This window comes from Emys orbicularis, chromosome 4 (genome assembly GCF_028017835.1).
Source record: "Emys orbicularis isolate rEmyOrb1 chromosome 4, rEmyOrb1.hap1, whole genome shotgun sequence".
NCBI lineage: Eukaryota > Metazoa > Chordata > Testudines > Emydidae > Emys > Emys orbicularis.
In genome coordinates, this window is record NC_088686.1 from 129,357,162 (window position 1) to 129,379,307 (window position 22,146).

Here is a 22,146-nt window from a genome sequence, read left to right on the forward strand (position 1 = left end):
CTGCCAATACAGAGCAGTGTAAGTAACAGGCATTAACACTCTGAACTGCTAAGATACCATTCAGCCAATGATCTTATAGCACTTTATGAACAGTAAGCCTCAACCAGCTAGTGAGGTAGATCGCGATCTTACTATTTTAAAGGATGAGGAAGCCTGGGACAGAGGTTAAGTGATGACCTAGGTGTTTCAGCAAATTGGCAGCAGAGGCTCCTAGGCCCCTGCTCTAGCCATCTAAGTATTAGTCAATACAGTTTCCCATGTGCAAATGGCACACCAAGGAAGTTCAAGATTTTCACCATGGCAAATATTCCTGCACCTTCCCATTATGTACAGAACATGAGACAGCAAAGTTTGAAATGTTTGTATTCACTTTCATTTCCCACGCCACTCTGGACCATAGGTTTCAAGCAGCGTGATCTTCTGTGATTCAGAAGCCAATATGCACAAGACGACTGTACTCTGACTTTACTACACTTGGGCCTGGTCCACACTACCCCCCCACTTCGGACTAAGGTACGCAAATTCAGCTACGTTAATAACGTAGCTGAATTCGAAGTACCTTAGTCCGAACTTACCGCGGGTCCAGACGCGGCAGGCAGGCTCCCCCGTCGATGCCGCGTACTCCTCTTGCTGAGCTGGAGTACCAGCGTTGACGGCGAGCACTTCCGGGATCGATCCGGGATCGATTTATCGCGTCTAGACAAGACGCGATAAATCGATCCCAGAACACCGACTGCCTGCCGTCGGACCCGGAGGTAAGTGTAGACGTACCCCAGGTCTTGGATAATTCCTAGCAGTGCAAGTGGGCAAGAAGAGAAAAAAAAAAAAACTGCTGCACCAAGGGAAATCAGATGGCAAACAGCCGCCACAGTAATAGTCCAACGTGCTAACTTGCATTTACACATTGTCTAATCTTAAAATCAATGCCTAGGTTCACTTTGTTTGCTAGTTCTGAAACATCAAAATGATGGATCATAAGCAAGATGTGATAGAAACCCAGTCTACTGACAAGTTCCAGCATCCCCACCTTCTGCACCAGCGGTCTGTCTTCCTGGAAGTGAAAGAGTCTACTGAAGGCCAGATTCTATTCTGCAGCAGTTTATGGAAACCTAACCTAAAATAGCAATAACACTATGTTTGTTGTAATGATAGGATAGGACTGAACTAAAGAATTCCTTATATGTCAGATCATAATCTTGTTTTGCATAAAGCAGTCACAAGCAAGGAAGGCTTTTCCCCATTTTAGGACAGCAGTCTGAGAAACTTTTAGGACAGAAGGTTCCAAAGATAATGAGAAGTGAAAGTTTGCTTCAGGATGATCTTCTTGGCTAGATACCAGGCCTCCCAGCTGTACCATTTGGCACACACCCCTCCTCAAGAATTTGTCTTCACGTGGAATCATTTTGCTGATTACAGAACGGTGAAGACAACTCACCTTCCCAGAAGTTCACAGACCCAGCCCAGAGTCATCTTAACTATTTGCCTGTAGAATGTTCTACGTTTAGATACTTTGCTTTTCATTCTGGAGCACCCCACAGTGCTTTACAAGTGACATACACACCATGCAGAAAGGCAGCCCCCCTGGAGAGTGGAGGTGATAACCAACTCTCAGAGCAAAGAGCACTGAAGTGGAGTGGCAGGTAAGCTTTAGACAAACATTCTGGAGCAAACAATACTTTTCAATAAAAAGTGCCAAGGGTTCTAATTTTCACACAGAGCAAACAGGACATCAGTTTAAAGTCTCATCTAAAAGAAGCACTCAGTAAACTAGAATTCTATTATCCACAGAAGGCTGAAGAGAAGCCTGCCTAGGTTTGGACTTGTGGCTCATGGGATTCTCAGTATTTTAAGACTGATGATTATACGACCCAACCTCCTGTTCGCTTCTAGCATAAGTATGCCAGATCATCTGGTCTCTAGAATCTTGGTAATTATGTCAAGTGAAATCTGGGCTTGTTCTTGTCACTATCGATATAGCAGAAGCTTCTAATGCTTCCCCTGGGAGGCATGTCCTCCAGAATAAAGTTCCAAATTTTTTTTGCTAGATTCAAATGGAGATAAAGAGGACAGCCATTGATAGAGAAACTGCTGTATTCAAGTTTAGTTATTACATCCTTAAGACGTCAGGAAAGCTGAACTCCCAGAGAGAACCATGAACAAGGTTTGAAAGAGCCACTTGGTACATTCCGTCTGTTCTTGGTACTTGATGTCACATGCTGCCGGAGAAACCAGGAAATCTGCAGCTTGGATTTCTGAAGATTAGAGAGGTGACTTTGTTATAACAACTTCTGTATAACAGATAAAAATTACTTTGTATTGAATTTTACAGATGTGTTTCAACTTTGCCGAACTTTTCCAGTTCCTTTATCATTTTGAACAGTTTTTTAAACCAGGATAAAATGTTGGGCTAGTATGGAAGAGAATTAAGAGTACTTGCATGAGAACGTTAAGTCTCAAGGTACAAATGGCGATTAGTTAGAGAGAAATGGAAAGAGCAAACATACAACTACCTGATTTTCTAAACACTTACGCAATAGCCAAATACAAGCAGCTATTCATTAGTTATGGAAATATTGTGCAAACTTGAACAGGGAAAACTGTTGTCGCCCTGGAAGCAGGATAACAGACAATAACTAGGCCAGAAATTGAATTGGACAATACCTGCAGTCTTTCTAGAGGATAATAAAAATTATATTTTTTCTTCCGTGTTTGCCCTTGGCAACAGGACAAACTGAAATTTATCCCTGGATTCAACCACTTTATTAAAGTCTACCATAGGTAATATAATAGCAATTCGTTACAAAATTAAATTTCCCATTATCTGCCAGGGTAACTTTATACTCAAGTTTATATTTCCCAATTGTAGTTTAGATTGTTTTGGACTGAACAAGTGGTCATAGCATTGCTTGAAAACCTTTGGTGGCTGAACACAGTAGGTACAGACCAGCTTCTACATGCCTTAGTGTATTTGACAGTAGGTTGATTCAGTGCCTAAAGCTTTAATTAATGGTATTTAAAATTACCAAGAGGAAGAATGGCTCTTGTGGTTAAGGCACTGAGCTTCCAGAGATCTGGTTCAATCTGCAGTTCTGCTACAGAGCTCATGTGTCCATAGGCAAGTCGCTTCATCTTTGTGCCTCTGTTCCCCACCTGCAAAATGGGCATACCACTTCTTTTTCCCACTCTTTGGGTGACTAGTTTATCTAAATTATAAACTCCTGGGGCTCATCTATTGCTATGCACTTACACAGTGCCTTGCACAACAGAGCCTCTAGGTACCTCTGTAATACAAAACCACGGAGTTTCAAAGGGTAAGCCTTAATCCATACGGTAGTTCAGGTACATGCGTTCTTTACGAGTTCTGCTATTGAGCACATATGTTGATTTAATCAGATTTACTGTCTGAGGCCATCCCAAGTTAACTCCCTAAAATGCTCAGAGCTGATCGGAAGATGCTACTTGTTTACCTGCCTCAGAATCCCCATCCGGATAGTAATGCGGATAGCTGACCCACAAGACAGAAAGTCTGCTTCCAAGGCAGCATGGGTAGTACAATCAGACTCAATTAGTCATTAGTCTGGGGGTGGGGGGAAATGCTGACAGATGTATTTCATCATGAGCAGCTCTGTGCTGTTGAGGCAAAGTACCAGTAATGAGTTTTCAGCTGTTCTGTCTTTGACCCAACCCAAGGCATGAAGTAATGAAAGGCAGCTCAATATTTTAAACAGTATTTCATGTGGCTCAGCCTCATTCATTACTTACACATCAAATACTGAGATACTTCCGGTTCAGTCTCAGACAGTACAGGATATCTATCTGGATCCTGCTGCTAAGGCAAACAATAAATGGCAAACAATGGGAACAGAAAGAGGACTTTACACTGGGTCTCAAAGAATGTTTGTTCTCGCCAAGATTATGAACAGACATCTGCCACAAAAGATACTGCAAGACTGAAAAGCACTGAGGCTAATCAAACACTCAAAAACTTCAGCTTTCACAGATGACTTTAGTAATGCTCCTTTAAAAATCTATGTGATTTTTCCTTACAAAAATATCTTCCATTTAGTAAGCTAGCTCTCTTGTTCTCTTCCCCCTGTACTACCAAAATGGCTGCCCATCATCTCTGAGCAGTGTGCATTTCAACAGAGATGACATCAGGAACGTCTATTGCTCTGAGAACTTTGCTGTGTGTTTCTTCCACTGCTCCTCATGCTTTCAATAAAGAAAAATATTTAAGGTTAAGCCTAAGAATTTAGTGGTTCCAATATTCTATATATTCCCTTTTGGAATTTTCACACTGGGGGCAAGGGGACAAAGATTCATTTTATTTTGACAGTGATCCTCTAAATTCCCCTTACAAATAGAGGGGATATTTGAAGAATAGCTTCAATGTATTTTGAGCAGCAGTGTATACAGTTTCATATAAAAAAAAAAAAAAAAAAAAAAGACTATCCCCATCACAAAAACCTCTGGCGGCAGGAATTCTCATGCAGACTCAAATGATACATTCTCAAATGACACTCATTTCTCATTGCTATGTTTGCTATTGAAGTTTCCTCAATTTATCTTAAAGCTATCTATTTCTGCAGCACAGTCAATACTGAATGTGTGATACCGGTTATTTCACTGACAAAGCATCATAAAATTACGCTATCGATAACTTCACTATAGGGCCAAGGTAGGCTGTAATGATATTTTAATTAAAAAAATAATGTACATTTCCTTTTGTTTAAATCTTTCCCTCTCATCCACCAAGTCAGCCCCAATGTATCTCAAAAGGAAAAAAAAAAAAAAAAAAAAAAAAGTGGTCCTCAAACTGTATCAGATGAGAGCATCTGTCATCTGCTTCCTTCTAAAAAAGTAGTCAGAGAAAACATTTTAGGCCATCTGGTCCTCTCCTCCTGCCAGGGGCAGGATTGCCTCCTACAGCACACTAGGTCAGCCAGTCTAGCTTCAAATTTCACAAGTGACTGGGCTTCTACCACCTTCTCTGGGATACTGTTCCCCCGAAAGAGTCTTTCCTGATATTTAGTCCAAGTTCTCCCTCTCAATTTCACCTCTCAGCACCTGTAACAGCCACTCTGTGCCAACAGTCACAATAACCATTCTAAACCTTCTCTCAAGACAACCTTCCAGACCCCTAGTGATTTTTTGCCCTGTGTGCTCCTTCCAATGTGGCAGTCCAGTCTTCCTGGTAACGAGATGTCCAGCACCAGATGCTATACTGCAGGTGCATAAAGAGGGCCTATTTGTGCTCTGCTTTATAACTTGTATTTCTGTACAGGCCATTTCAGGTTTCTCTCTCACTTTGAATATCTGTGCTTTATATTGTTCTTCTCTCCCCTACAACCCCAACCAAGATGTATTAGATTGCATTTTCCCAACTTAATTAAATTTTCCACATACATTTCCAATCTCACTAGGTCCCTGTGTTATTTTTGTTTTCGGGGGCATTCATAACTCCTCCTAGTTAGATATCTGCAAAGATTAGCATACCTCTCACATTTCAATTTTCCTTCTTTTTCCAGATCACTTAGAAGTGGACTCAATTCTGTACCAAGACTGTCCCGACCAACTCAATAAACTGATTAATTTATTTTTTTTAATTTACTTTATTTATTGCTTTCAGCCAGCTTCAGTCATTATGATGTATATTCTGTTTAAACATGACTTGAAAAACTTAATCCTAAAGTACAAGACAACGGGCTGGTCTACACCGGGGGGGGGGGAGGGAATCGATCTAAGATATGCAACTTCAGCTACGTGAATAGCGTAGCTGAAGTCGAAGTATCTTAGATCGATTTACCTTGGGTCCTCACGGCACGGGATCGACGGCCGCGGCTCCCCCGTCGACTCCGCTACCGCCACTCGCTCCGGTGGAGTTCCGGAGTCGACGGGAAGCGCGTTCGGGGATTGCTATATCGCGTCTTGTTAAGACGCGATATATCGATCCCTGGTAAATCGATCGCTACCTGCTGATATGGCGGGTAGTCTGGACGTACCCAACCACCTCTAGATTACTAACAAAGTAGGAATTTAAATACAACAGAAAAAACGTTTCCACTGTGATTTCTCATGACAAATATCAGTTTTCCAAGTAGGCTAGTGTGATTGGATAACATTACATCGGATGTTCTTGTGGGTCCTGCATGCATCCTCTTACTTAGGGATAAGAGGCAGATCCTGACCAGATGTAAAAATTATAAAGCTTTCAAAGGCTTAGAGCTCAGGAAATAAGAGTCTGTATTTTACTGGGCTCAAAAATAACTGGAATTCGGAAGCATTATTTAGACATTTTCACTAGCAAAAATATAAGTGAGGCTGTTCCTTTTGCTTTGATTAGAACAGCTACCCAGAAGATCGCATTTCAGCATGAGAAATCTAAGCTGGCTCTGGTTAACCAATTTCAGAGCAGGGATGATGTAATTACGTGGAGAATAGAAGTCTCAATTCCCTTCTTCAAAATTAGCAGTATGAGGACAATGAACCCCAGGGCTCTGTTTGCATATATGCAAAAGTACAAAGAAGAGGTGATTGAAAAATGAGACAGAACTCAATTTACCAAACAATGGGGGGGAAAACCACAGGTTCACATCAAAGGGTAGCTTGTTTAGAACCAGTGTCATCACTGCTAGGTTATCAGGTAATCAGGAAGCCCATGACAGAATTGCTTTAGCTCCCTATGGAAACCAGGCCAAAACCTCGGGTGCTCCCACAGGCAGACATCCACTCCACCTCTACCCACAAAAAACCCAAGAGCTTGCACCAAGGTCTTTAATGGGATATTTTATACACGGTCAACTATTAGAATTTGTATTGTAGGGCTTCTTTCACCATTATGCTGAGGGGTAGAACAGCAAGTCTACCTCTAGTTACAACATTTCTTTAACAGCTATTTAAGGGTATGTCTATACTGCAATTAAAAACCCATGGCTGTCCCATGCCAGCTGACTCGGGCAGGCTCGTGAGGCTTGGGCTAAGAGGCTGTTTAATTGCGGTGTGGATATCCAGGTTCTAGGACCCTGCAAAGTGGGAGGGTCCCAGACCACGGGCTTCAACCCAAGCCCGTACAGCTACACCGTAATTAAACAGGCCTGCAGCCCAAGCCAGCAGGCATGGGCCAGCTGCAGGTATCTAATTGCAGTGTAGATATACCCATAGAGGCTAAACAAAGGCCCATGCACAGAACTCCCATCGGCTTCAGTGGGGAGCACTATACACTGCAGCTTTGTGGTCAGCCCCATATTAGTAATAGCATCAGTAGGTGCATTTATGCAAAGGGGGACATTATCAACCAACCACTTCCTTAAAGGAAGCCAGATGCCTTCCTGAAACATGATGAAAAATCCAACCCTCACAAGAAGCCAAAATTGATCAGTAAACTGCTAAGAAACCGCTTTGGATAGCAATTAGATGATTGGGTGTTTCAATATTCTGGGTATAGAAAACTAAATGAATGCAATAGTATCAAAAATATTTGAAACCACCCCATTGTGCTGGACCAGAAATTAAATATGCCTTTTAGACACTTTCACTTTTTACCCAGTAAACATCATTATTGCTTTGGAAGCAGTGACCAATCATTAGTCTAAAATCCTTGTTTGGGAACCAACTCAAGACTGCATTAACCTGGGCTGCGAAAGGGAGTGGGCAAAGCTGGACAGGGTTGGAAAATTTCTACAGAGAAATCTGGTCCTTGTTCAGACCACTTCCTCCTAGAAGCTGCAAAGACACCTGGAATACCTGTGAGTGGATTGGCAGCAGGGGGGTAGACTTTTTAAAAAGTTAATGGCATCATTTTTCCTCTAAGGCCCATAGGTGAGAAACAGCTTATTTGATTCGCCTCAAATTATGCCAAATTCTCCTGCTTTGGTCACAGGCCACACGCATGAGCTGAAATGCACAATTTTTCTTCTGGTATGCTTACAGAGACCAAAGTCAGCCTTATATTGCTGTAACAAGATTTCCAATAACTCTGGAGAGTCTAATGTGTGTCTTTCTACAGTATCTGGAGAAAAATTACAAGTGTGGAGTGGGAGTGACTTAAGTCATCAGACCCAAAGGGATGTTATCTCCCTTTCTCATCCCTTATTCGATGTTTCTCCCTAGCAAGTGAACTTGAATACTTCCCTTCACACACAGAAAGGCTTACACTTTCCAGTACACTACTTTCCTGGTTTAAAATCCCCAAAGTACTTGAAGGTTTAGAAGCAGCATTCTTTTCTCTAAATCAGGGATCGACAACCTTTGGCACGCGGCCTGCCTGGGTAAGCACCCTGGCGGGCCGGGCCAGTTTGTTTACCTGCTGCGTCTGCAGGTTTGCCGCTCCAGGTCAATGGGGGCGGTGGGAAGCGGCGGCCAGCACATCCCTCGCCCCGCGCCACTTCCCGCAGCCCCCATTGGCCTGGGGCGGTGAACCACGGCCAGTGGGAGCCGCGATCGGCCAAACCTGCGGACACAGCAGGTAAATAAACCGGCCCGGCCCGCCAGGGTGCTTACCCTGGTGAGCCCCCGGGCCAAAGGTTGCCAATCCCTGCTCTTAATCAACGACAGCATTTAGAATCAGTGTGACTTGCAATAGACTCTTCCGTGACAAAACTAGAACCATGTGCTACTGCTGCTAAAGCAGACAAAGTTGAGGGCAGAGGAAGTGAGGCCATCAGGAGGAGAGTAAAGCAGGTCAGACAGCCAGTCCTACTGTCAAATAGGAAAGGGGTTAATCAGATAGTTTGACAGAGTGGCCAGCACCCACACTGCTCCATTAAAAGCTGAGGTTGTTAGGAAGGAAGGAAGTTAATCACAATAATATGACAGGATGCATTCATCACACCACTATCTCTCTAAGTCAGACAGGATCTCAAGTCAGAGGCCAAAGGCAAAAATATTACATCCACCCAGTACGGCATAACAAGACACCACCTCCTCTTCTGTAAAAGTGTTAGGTTAAAAAATGGCCCCATGCAAACAGTTTATCTGCACCAACAGTTAGTAATAGGGTAGATGCACAATCATGTGCATTTATTTCTGCAGGAAACAGATTTATTTTTCAGAGATAGGAAATGAAATACAATAATTTAAGTTCATATAACACTGATTGAAAATTCACAGCATCCAAGTAATTAGAGTTAATATTAGGCACAGAAGTTAAATATAGCAATATAGTATTAGGTCATCCAATCCATCTCAATTTTAATTGCACAAACCAGGTTATGGGACCATTACACTGTATATGCATCAAAGACATTAAAGTTAACAGTATTTTGAATGTAAATGCCCAAAAGTCAAAAGTTTCATGGTACTGTTGTATTAACCTACTTTTTACTTAAGGGATTGAATGTGTAACAACTGCCTCAAGGCTTTTGAAATTATACTTGAGAGGGTGCCCTGCAAGAAAACTTGGAAGTACTTGACATAGTTATTGTGTATTGTACTTGAGCGCAATGGTCATGCCTGCCAATCAATAAATAAACAAACTAAGTAGAACAAGAGCCAATTTGCCCATGCCAGCATAAAAACAGGCTAGAAACTTATTTAAGAGTTCCATATAATACTATTTCACAAATGAGGTCACTTTAAGGCAGGATGGCCAACAGGAAGCTGAAAAATGCTGAATTCAAAGATATAGATAAAATTTACACTTTGTATGTGGTGAAAAATATTACATCTTGTGACCTTTCATAATGTTTAAGTAAAATCCAAAGCAGCCTTTCAAAAAAGGATCCAGACATATCAGGACATTACAGATTAGGAAACTTGATTTAGCAATTAGAAACTATTAGGGTTGACTAGACAACCTACTCTCTAATTAAAGGTCACTGAAAGAAATATTGATATATGGAATTATCAACATTATAAATAGATTTTTAGATAGAAACTGCAGAACAGGAAACTAATTATTTGGGGGGAGGGAGGTGTCTAAACAAGATGTATTAATTATCCTTAATTCAAATCTAACAGTCTTCTGTGGAATGCTTTAACCAACTCTGGGAACTGGGTCAGAACAGTCATCCGCAGATTCAGCTATAAAAGCACTAAAAGTTGTAGCCTAGACTCAGGTTTCAACATGGTTACGGGGATGAAGTAAGGTCTCAGCTGCATTACAACTTGTTGGCCATGTTGTAATGGGGTTAAGGAACAATTGTGTTGTAACCAGTTCAGCTTTATAGTTTTACAGTTAGACAGGGTCTCCGATGCGGATATTCTTCCATGATTCTCTGAGGATATTATTCTACTCTAAAGCTCTGCATCATAGTAAAGTTGCTTATTCCCTTTATAGCCTATGAGCATATCAGCAAAAACAGGATATATGATTATGCCGGAAGGCTCTCTGCATTCAAAAAACTATGTGCAATAAGATTCAAATTGCAGCATTCATCACTGAAGCAGTTTGAACTTGTTACTAACCATCACTAGCTACAAAACCGTAATGATTAGTTATGGGCAGCAAGATGATGGAATCCAACAGAAAGTAGTAGAAAATATATAAAACTTGATTTATAGCAGAATTGTTAGTTTCCACATTACACATGAATATTGACAATGGAGGACAACTCTAGCACATAAAATTAACCCCAAATGCAAAGAATGGCCTTCACAAACCTGACAGATTGCTCAAAGCCTTATTACTCAAGTGCGCGGGATTTCAGGGCCTTGTCCACACCAGGGTTTGCTCTAATTCCAGCCATCAATGGCCAACTGGTGTAAGCTCCACCAGTGCAAATACTAGCTGTACTCATCTATACTAGGGGCTTGCACCAGCGCAACTACATCCATGGTCGATAACAGAGCAAATCCATAAGATCGCAAAAGCTCAGCAGGGTCTCATTTCCTCTCCAGAAAAAGATTTTTAATACAACTAAAGCATTATAGACCACTTCTATGCATCTTGAACTATGCATACTACCACCACCATCCTTGCCTTTTTGTTTTGTAGTTGTTTTTACAGCACTTCACACTGCAGCCTTAGTTTAAGCTAATTAAACCAACGTTACCAACATGGAACACAAGACTCCTATTGATACTAGTCATGAAAAGCACTAAACAGATTGTTTGACAAAAGATCAAATAAACACATCTCCCAGGTAAACTGCTTTAGCTGCCTCTTTCTCACCTACACAGCTTTACCTCAAGCCCTGCTGTCAAACTTAAATGTGCAGGAGAATGAAAGGGACTAAAACGTTGCAGCATTCCTGAGTCAATCTTTTAGTTGGAAGTACTTCAAACATCTACCCCATCACATGACTCAAGTCTTCCTCTTAATGTCCTTTCACAAAGGCTTTTTTCTATTGAATGACATAAGAACTAAGTTGAAAATATTCATTCTTGAAGTAACTTAAACACGTCATATGTAGTAATCACATACACTCATCCTCTGACAGCCAGATCAAATAAGGCAGTTATTCTCAACCTTTTCAGGTTGGCAACCCCTTATCTGAAGTAAAAAAAATTCACAAGCCCCTTACCATTTACAGTACTATAAAAACAGAGTAAAAAAGTATCAACATCAATGCATTGCTAAGCCTATATAATTTGTGTCTGTTATAAGAACAGACAGAATACTTGATCTTAAGGTAACGGGGCATGGGGTGAAAAGGAGGGAGATTTTCTTCACTTTAGGCTATGTCTACGCTAGCACTTATGCTGGCAACATTTTTGTCACTCAGGGGTGTTAAAAAAAAACAAACACAAAAACAAAAACACATACCCCTGAGAGACATATGTTTTGCTGGCATAAGCGCTCGCGTGCACAGCGCTACGTCGGCAGGAAACGCACTCCTGCTGACATAAAACCAGCTCAATAAGTGTCGGTAGCTATTACGTCAACAGGAGAGCGTTCTCCCATCAGCATAATGTGGCTACATGAGCACTCTTACAGCAGCCCGGCTGTATCGGTACAATTGTGCCACTGTAAGCTTGTACGTGTAGACATGGCCACAGACTAACGAAGCATTCATGCTTGTGACCCCCTCCCCCCCCCCCCCGATTGCCTTTCATGAGCCAACCTGGGGGTTGTGACCAGTTTAACCACTGAAATAAGATTAGAAATCAGATGCATACTACTGCTAATTTCAATACTGGAAACAGCAGAAAGTTATGACATTAAAAATTGAGGAAGTTGGATGTAACAGGAATGTCCCCATTCTACTTCTTATGAAATGGGACATAGCAAAGTCACTATAGAACAGAATGTATAACAACAATTTGTAAATATTTAAATTGTAGACACTTTCGAAATCCTTACGAGATTGCTTTTGAATCATACATATACGAGGAATATAAAATGCTTTCTGCCAGGGGATTAACTTGGTAGTGACTTGTTTAACTTACAGAAAAGAGGACTCGTCTTTGGGGCACCCGTTTCTAGATGGACAAAACTTGTTTGATGCTATGCCTCGAAGATTAATGGAACAAGCATGCCCAGAAAGCTTTTGAGGGGCAGGATATATAGATCCACCAATGGTTAAGCAGTACTTTATAAATTGTTTGTCCTCAGCTATTAATATGACGCCAAAAATGTCTCTCTTAGCTCTTCCACACAAATGGTTTACGGATGACCTAAGACACAAGAAGCAAGAGAGAAGACTGCAAAGCACCATGGCACAAGTCTCATTCCAAAGCTCACAGACTTCACCACATTTTTATTCTTATGCCATAATTTCTGACAGTGGATTTACTCTGATTGGCAGATAGCCTGATGGATCAGGGTTGTCTCCTGAACCTCTAGAAAATTAAAGCCTTTCACATTGTGATGACTGATTAAATGTTTTGTAGGTAAATACTTCAGCTCTTTGGGGGGGGGGTAGAAAGCAGAGGGAGTATAGAATAGGAGGGCAATATGGAGGGGACATGACGATTCCCTGTGTCACCCAATGAAGTTCTGGAGGTGTAAGAAGAACTTGTAATTCATGAATCAGAATGCCTTAGACAAGTCTCCTCACAATCTGGGTTGAGATTTAGGTACTGTATAGAAACCCAACTTGTATTAGATGACCTTGTTACATTAGTGCACTGTAATTTCCACTGTCTGCCCTCCAGTTTTAGGGCAAAATTCTCAAACTCTGCCTATGAAACCCTAGATGTCCTGTTTTTGAGATACCGCCCAGAGCTGATCAGCTGTGGCACTAAAGCACTTGACTTCTTAGTTTACAAGGAAGTAGTGGCAAGGCATTTTCAATGAATGGCCCTCACCCTTGGAGTTCATCCTCCAGCCCTTTGGTCAGAAATAGCCAAAACTTGTTGACCTTCAAGGCACAACACAAAGCCTATCATCTTGAGCTCAGGGAAGGGCTAAGAAATAACTGGTGGATCAGGTCGCTAGAGAAGGTGGGGGGGTGTTCTTTGTAGACTGTCTCTTGGGTTAACTGGTTACGTAGGTCAGGGTTGTTTTAGGATGGGCTTCGGTTTCAATTTTGTATGGATTGTGTTTTTGAATTATGTTCAAGTACCATAGAACTAGGGAGTGATAAAAAAAGACTGGTAAAAATGCATGTTATGCATGAACAGTTCAAACAGGGGAAAGATGCGTCGGAAAAGATGCCATCTAGCAGAATGTTCCTGTAGCGGGGTGGTTATCCGCTCCTGCCCTGAGGGGTTTAAGACAGCCCTGGAGGAGGGCTGTGGAAGGGCAAGATGCCTGGGCTGATTGGGAGGAAGCAGGCTCAGCTGGGGCCACACCCTAATCAGGGCCCAGCTGGCCCTATAAAGGCTTGAGCCCAGGAACTCAGACAGACAGTCACAGTGTGTCTGTCTCTCTCTCTCCCTCCATTCAGAGAGAGAAGGGCCTGGCTGCAGGAAGCTTAACCAGGTATCTGGAGTGGAGCAGGGCTGGGGAAAGGCCAAGGGAGCCGGGGAGCTCCAGCCTAGGAAAGCCCCAGGCTGCAGGCCTGGTAAGGCCTATTAGGTACGGGGTTGCAGGGGGCAGCCCACGGGTAGGCAGAGGCAGCAGGTCCAAACCCCTTTGCCTATGATGAGTGGCTGATACTGCAGTCTGCCCCAGTGAACAGAGGCTAGATGGAGACTGGGCAGTAGCCAAGACTGAGGTGAAGTGGGGATAGTGGGTGGGGGTTCCCCTGGGAGGGGGAAACCCAGAACTGTGGGGGTACTGCCAGGGGGCAGCACCCAGAGAAAGGAGCACCGGGGTCCTGGGAAGGACATGGGGCCAGTGGCAAGGCGGATCACCGGCCTGCAGGGGGCGCTCCAGGACGCTAGAAGAGCTAATTACAGGAAGAGACCAGCAGGAGGCACCGCCGGGTGAGTCTGCGCCAGGTTACAGTTCCTTACAAAGGAGTGATACTGACTGGATTCAACAATAGAACTGCCTTCTACAGCCAATAACGTATTTGTCACTTGATATGACGAACTTTTTTTTTTAAAAAGCAGCGATACAGTAAATTTATACCATATGGCATAACTTACAGCTAAGCCCCTTCATTTTCAGTTTAAACTCATTTTTACCGAAAATTTCCCAGGTTTTACAAAAAGTATTATTCAGTTTTTTCCAATTTTCACCCTACTTTTGTATATTCAAATATAAAAAAAAACCTTGTTTTATTAGGAAAATATAATACATTGCCTGAGATCTGCATTACAGTAATACACTAGTCTGTGCGTATATGCAAAGCTGCCTGTTGAAGGAAGGTTATGATTAGTCTAGAAGATACACACAACAAACAGGCAGCGCGCACGCAAGCTCTGAAGTGCGGATGAATCTCACGTCCACCACATCCACATTTCAAGCTGTTAGCAGATAATGGTTTAAAGATCTGACACACTAAAATGGGAAGAAAACAAAATCTGTATCGGAATACGTTTCAGAACACAAGGAATTATTCAAAAGTTTTAAAAACACAAAAAAAGGAGAAAAGGACGAAGTTGAGTGTATGCCCTGCAAATGGTGTGGCCCAATTAAATGTAAATATTTATAGAAGTATTAGACTAAGTCTACAACAGTAAACTGTTTATTCAAATGAAAAGTTGTGTTTGGGGATTAGAGATGCATTGTTTTCTTAAACTCAGAGGTGGCATTGTGTAGAGAGTTCTGTTTCAGTTCTGCAGCAAACCACATTGATGAACAGAATTCAAAGAATTAATCTCCTGAATACTTTATTCCAGTCTTTCTATCCACCAAAATAAACCTAGATATTTACCCCCAAAAATAAATAGTTTTGCGCATGCATTTTCACCCGTTTTTGTTGTTGTGGTAATAAACACTGAAAATTCCCAGGAAAAATTAAATAAAACAAAAACTGAAAATGATGGGCCCTACTTACAGCACTGGTAAGAGTTAAACTGAGTAGGCAAAAATCATACAATTTCCATACCCTCCCACACTTTGCTGCTCACCATAACAGGAAAATCCCACAGAATTATACATCAGCTAAATTGCATGTCTGTTCCTGCACAGTAGCATTTTCCTGGAGGCACTGGTAACAAACCAATAGAAAGGAGGGAGTACTGTCTAGAGTAGAGGTCTGAGCAAGAATTCCTGGGTTCTATTCCCTGCTCTCCCACTGCCTCCCATATGCTAGGAGATTGACCTGCTGCCAACAATAGATGTCAACAATGTTTTCCTATAATGTTGCTGAAGACTGGTATCCACCACCAGTTAAAGCCATTTTCAGCACTGGTTCAAAGAGACCCATTAACAGCAGTCAGCAACAGGACAATTACCTAGTGCAGACAAGGTCTTGTGTGATCTTGGGCAAGTCACTACTCTCTTCTTACGTTTCCTTATGTCTAAAATTGGTCTAACACAGGGGTCGGCAACCTTTCAGAAGTGGTGTGCCGAGTCTTCATTTATTCACTTTAATTTAAGGTTTCGCACGCCAGTAATACATTTTAATGTTTTTAGAAGATCTCTTTCTATAAGTCTATAATATATAACTGAACTATTGCTGTCTGTAAAGTAAATAAGGTTTTTAAAATGTTTAAGAAACTTCATTTAAAATTAAATTAAAATGCAGAGCCCCCTGGACCAGTGGCCAGGACCCGGGCAGTGTGAGTGCCACTGAAAATCAGCTCACATGCCACCTTCGGCACGTGCCATAGGTTGCCTACCCCTGGTGTAACACTTTGCTACCTAACAGGCAGGGTTGTGAAACAAGTATTAGTTGTAAAGTAATTTGACACCCTTGTATGAAAGGTGCTACAGAAATGCAAATATGGTTATATAATTCATCAGGTTACACTGATGACCCAAGAGCCGCCATGAAAGGGTTTAGTGAGCAAGACCAGACAACCTAGCACCCTATTTTTCTTCCACTTCTGGGCTGCTCTCAATAAGGGTAAAACCAAATCAACTGCAAAAAAGAAAAGTAGAAACCCAGAGGAACAAAAAAAGCCTGTAGTAACAGGATGTGTAGCTGAAATAAGGCTAGTTCAAAAATTCTAGAATCTCTCTCTTTTTAAAAGGGGCGGGGAAGAAGTCAAATGCAGTTAGAATCCTGAGATATGGTGTAACCCACATGTTGAACGATGTAGCGATTTAGAAGTGTCATAATATTGAAGATTCTGTTAAAAGGCTGAGGCAGGGGAAAATGACTAGACCTTGCCTATGTGAGCTTTCCCAACCTACATAATTCTGCAGAGAAGTGCAAAACTAAGCCACTTATTTGAATAGATGCTGGGAAGATTTATATGGAGTCTTCTCACCTTCATTCAAAGTATTCCTGAATTTTAAAAAGAGGATTACAGAGTGGGTTTGGACTTTACGTAAAGCAATACATTTCTTCTAAACTACTCTGCATCAGCATTGAGTGGCTTGCTCCAGTTATTAAACACTCCAAAGGTCTCTTACAATTTAACGAAGTGAGTTACCTTGCTTCAATCAAGACATTTTTATATTAATTTTTAAAAGAAAAATGCTATCTCAAACTATTTAAAATTCATGTGCTATTTGTCTAGCTTTTTGAAATGTTAATGAAATGACTAAAGCATGCATTTTATCCTAGCAATTGATTGTTGTTTTAGCTGTATATTACCAAATACATAGAGAGCAAACATCTTTGTAGAATCCTTTAATTCAGAGACCTTACTAAGCTAGCATTTTTTTAAAATGAGTTATATGGAGACATTTTCAAAAGCACAAATGGCCGTTAGGCCAATTAACAGCCACTGAAAGACAATAGTAGTTAGGTGCATAACCACAATTCATGCTTTTGAAAAGTCTCTCCCACTCTGCATGAACATTGCTACGTGTTTTGATTTGTACAGCTTTTCTGTATATTACTTAGGCCTCTTATGTACAGGCATAAATGCTGACACCACTGCAAATTCCTTTCAAAGTGGCATTTCAGTGTGAGCTGCATTCCAGCATCATGGCACATTAAAAAAAATCCCATGTACACAGTATCAAAAAGGTTACTAATCCCATTCAAAGTCCCTTCTCTACAGATTTTGCAACTCCTACTTACTAACAAAGGAACAAACCCTCAAGGAAGAAGACCTATCACCACATACAGCCAATCAAAATCTTTTCTATGCACACAAAGGACCAAGAACTTCAGTGCCTCAACACAGTACACACAGGTGAAAAACAAGTTAAGCAATACACATGTTGCTCTCAGGATTCCCATGGCTGTCTCCCCTTAGGAAACCAGAAATCTTAGTGTAACATTTCCCACACAAATGAGAGAAGCTCACTAGTATACGTACTTCTAAGTAGATCAATACTCACACTAGAGCTATATCATGTCTCTAACTAAAATTGCAAACTTCACAAACAACTGATGATGAAATATAGAAATCAGCTAATCCACCTTCCACCCCAATAAATGCAAGGTTGTTCCTCACACTTTATTCTTTAGCTCATTTTAAATGACTCAAGAAATGGGACTGCCGCTGTTTCACTTGGGAGTCTATTACGATTTGACAGAGTTCACTATTCAGCAATTTTCCCCAATAGGCAATCTTTAATTTTCATTTGCTTCCTTTTATCTCAGTATTCTTCATTATACCCCTATGCATAAGCCTCCAATAGGGTTAATAAAAAACAGACAGAACATGGCAATTTATTTGTAGCCTCAAAATATTAATCTGTTCAAAGAACTATACTGAAAAAAGACAAGTCAGCAATCTCCAATAAGTAAATACTGGATTGCAGGCTAATATTCTTGCAGCACATTAAAATGGTAACATCAGAAAAGTGACCGTATGTAAAAATAGCATCTCCTTACTCAGAGGATATGCTTCCTGCACATGTCCAGAGCTCTGACTTTGGTGACAATAAAACATTATACTTCACTCCTGCAAGCACTTCAGAGACCAGTTAGGCCATGTCTACACTACGGACCTTACTGCGGCACAGCTGTGCCACTGTAAGATCTCTTGAGTAGCCATTCTATGCCGGTGGGGGAGAGAGCTCTCCTGCCAGTATAATTAAAACATACCCAATGAGCAGCATTAGCTATGTTGACAGAAGATGCTCTCCCGGCATGTCCACACCGGCACTTTTGTCGGTGAAAGTTACGTTGGTCAGGGAGATGTTTTTTTCACACCCCCGACTGACCGAAGTTTTGCCGACAAAAGCCCTAGCGTAGACATAGCCTTAGTCATGAAAGGCGCCGGATTCTATTTTGGCTGAGGCATCGAGCTCCTATCACAACGGTTGGTGAACCTAGTCTGACCACCAGCTGCCAGGTACTAGCCCCTTTGCTTGTGAAAAGGAGCCGCTCTCACCTGGAGAAGGGGCACACACAAGGCCACTTCCGGAGAGTCACTTTCAGAGCAGACCCACACGAAGGATCAGTGCCCGTTTCTGAAGCCCTCTCTCCTCAACAGCAAACTGAGCTGCCAAGTCCCCCCGCCCCTGACTGCACAGAGAGCTATTCCCGGCCAGCGGGGCCGCTGGGGGCTTCCGGGGGGGAGCCCCGCGCCACCGCCCATCCCAGCAGGGGCAGCCAGGGGGAGGCCCTGGAGCCATTTACCCCTGGCTGAGCTTGCAGGGCTGCCGCCCCTAACCGGGAGTGTGTGTGGGGGGGGGACACAACCAACCCCGGATGGCTCGTTCGACCGACCGACCGGCCGCAGTCCGAGCGCTGTGCGCGGCCAGGGAGCTGGCGCGGTGGCGCACCCCCCCCCTCTCGGGACGGGACGGCGCCCCTCCCCCTCCCGCGGGGACAGGGTCCGGCCCGAGCCCCCCGCCCCGCCGGCCCCTCCTCACCGAGCAGCAGCAGCTTCACCTCCTTGGACGCCTTCTCGCCGTCCTCCCGCAGGTTGCGGTCGATCATCTTGCTCCGCTCCACCGCCGCTTTGTCCTCAGCGCTCAGCGTGCAGCCCATGGCGGGGCCGGGCCGCGCCGCGCCGCACCGCGCGGGGCTCGAGGGGTCGGCGGGGCTCCGGGTTGCGCTTCTCTCTCTCCTCAGCCCGGCGGCCCGAGAGCGGCTGTGTGTGAGGCGGGGCCGGATATCCGCTCCGGGGCCTCCTGCCCGCTAGTCGCGTCTGGGAGTGCGGCGCACCCTGGGAAATGTAGTTCTGCACACACACCCGTCAGGCACAGCCCATGGGCTTAGAGCGTTGCATGCTGGGATCTGTCCGGAGACGCCCCCGCCGCATTGCATATTGGGACTTGTAGTCTTATGTGCTGAAGGGTGGCATCGCATGGCAGGGCCTGTGGGCAGCAGTGGGAGGCTGTGTGCATGGCAAAGGATTGCAGCAGGGGGCTGCAATCCCCTGTGGGCTGGTGTCTCTCGTGGGACTAGGTTTCCACTATACTCGCCTGCACTATTCAATGGGGTCCACGCAGGGCCGGCTCCAGGCACCAGCGAAGGAAGCAGGTGCTTGGGGTGGCCAATAGAAAGGGGCGGCAAGTCTGGGTCTTCGGCAGCAATTCAGCAGTGGGTCCCTCAGTCCCTGTCTTCCTCTTTGAGCTGCTGCCGAAGAATGAAGGGGCGCAATTAAGCTGCCGCTGAAGCGCCGCCGATCGGCTTTTCTTTTCCCACCCCCCGCCGCTTGGGGCAGCAAAAAAGCTGGAGCCGGCCCTAGGTCCATGTGCACCCTGATCCTTCATGGGCATGACCTACCCCCCAGCGCCTAGCCAGATGCCCCAGGCTTGGCTCGCGTAAACCTTTGCTGCTGACAGTATTGTGTGCCGTGGGACACTCCGGGCACCAAGAACTCACCAGTGGCTCTGTGCTGCGTGCCACTCCCACCTGGAACCAGGTAGTAACAGTGGGGTTAGAACCCCAGCACTTCTGGCTGCAAAAGCCCAAGTCCCTGCTGCTTGAGCTAATAGCAAATTACTCTTGGCTGCTGGCAGCATGGAGCTTATGGCAAATAGTGTGTCAATTCTGATTCCATCCTGCAGATGGCAGTATTAAATGTATCTCACTCCAGTACATGCACCCACCTCAGTTCATTACAATGATTACAGCATCGCTAGGGGATGGGTGTAAAATGCAGCTGGTGTGTGCACAAATAATGGGCTCTTCCATGTAGCAGAGAACAGTCTAACACCAGGGATTCTCAAACTGGGGGTTGGGACCCCTCAGAGGGTTGAGAGGTTATTGCATGGTGGGTCGCGAGCTGTCAGCCTCCACCCTAAACCCCGCTTAGCATCCAGCATTTATAATGGTGTTAAATATATAAAAAGGTGTTTTTAATTTATAAGGGGGGGTCGCACTCAGAGGCTTGCTATGTGAAAGGGGTCACCAGTACAAAAGTTTGAGAATCACTGTCTAACACCATCCGATGGCTGGAAGTTGAAACTAGACAATTCAGACTGGAAAAAAGGTACACATTTTAACAGTGAGAGTAATTAACCAGTGGAACAATTTACCAAGGATCATGGTAGATTCTTTATCACTGACCATTTTTAAATTGAGATGGGCTATTTTTTCTAAAAGCTCTGCTCTAGGAATTATTTGGGGGCAGTTCTCTGGCCTGTGTTATACAGGAGGTCAGATGAGACAATCACAGTGGTCCCTTCTGGCCTTGGAATCTATGAAGTCTCCAGCTACACAGCTGGCAAGGGATATGCATTAGCCCTTTTACATGAGGCGCCAACATGAGCTATGGACTCAACACAAAGTAGGGCTCTGAGCTACAAAACATCATCTGCTGCTTGCTCTTTGTCTGCCCAGCTCATTGTGCTCCTCACTTGTTTCCCTTTGGAGTGTGTGACAAGGGTATACAAACCCCACACTGGTAAGGAAGGGGGTAAGCAGGTGCTCAGGGCCCAGATGGCCCAGGATTAGTGCAAGCCAATTTAGTAGGCAGTGGAGGTTAAGTGACCTATGCCCTGAGCTTGTCGGATGGAATACACCAGGGGCCCTGCTGCCTGCGACTCTGTTTGTAGAGACTTTCCCAGACCAAGGAGAGACTCAGGAGGTCAGAGACTTCACCTTTGATTTCAGTTATTTGATGAAAAAAATAACAAGGATCTACAACCTATCCTGGAGGACAATCCCTCACTCTCACAGACCTTTGGAGACAGGCGAGTCCTCGCTTACAGACAGCCCCCCAACCTGAAGCAAATACTCACCAGCAACTACACACCACACAACAGAAACACTAACACAGGAACCAATCCCTGCAACAAACCCTGTTACCAACTCTGTCCACATATCTATTCAAAGGACACCATCATAGGACCTAACCACATCAGCCACACCATCAGGGGCTCGTTCACCTGCACATCTACCAATGCGATATATATCCCATCTTGTGCCCCTCTGCCATATACATTGGCCAAACCGGAGAGTCTCTACGCAAAAGAACAAATGGACACAAATCAGACATCAAGAATTGTAACATTCAAAAACCAGTAGGAGAGCACTTCAATCTCCCTGGACGCTCAATGACAGACTTAAAAGTGGCCATTCTTCAACAACAAAACTTCAAAAACAGACTTCAATGAGAAACTGCAGAACTGGAATTAATTTGCAAACTTTACACCATCAAATTAGGCCTGAATAAAAACTGGGAGTGGCTGGGTCACTACAAAAAGTAATTTTCCCTCTGTTGATACTCACACCTTCTTGTCAACTGTTGGGAATGGGCCACATCCACCCTGATTGAATTGGCCGTGTTAGCACTGACCCCCCACTGGTAAGGCAACTCCCATCTTTTCATGCGCTGTATATTTATACCTCCCTACTGTATTTTTAACTCCATGCATCTGATGAAGTGGGTTATAGCCCACGAAAGCTT

The 22,146-nt window shown here is 43.7% G+C and overlaps 1 protein-coding gene across 1 annotated transcript in view; it reads right to left on the reverse strand.

The window, feature by feature from the left end:
* Positions 1-19,277, reverse strand: part of GNAI3 (G protein subunit alpha i3) — a 39,000-nt gene extending 19,723 nt beyond the window's left edge. Inside the window, exon 1 of the mRNA XM_065404401.1 lies at positions 19,160-19,277. Within this exon, the coding sequence (XP_065260473.1) occupies positions 19,160-19,277 (118 nt within the window). The remainder of the gene's footprint in view (positions 1-19,159) is intronic.
* Positions 19,278-22,146: the final 2,869 nt, after the last annotated feature.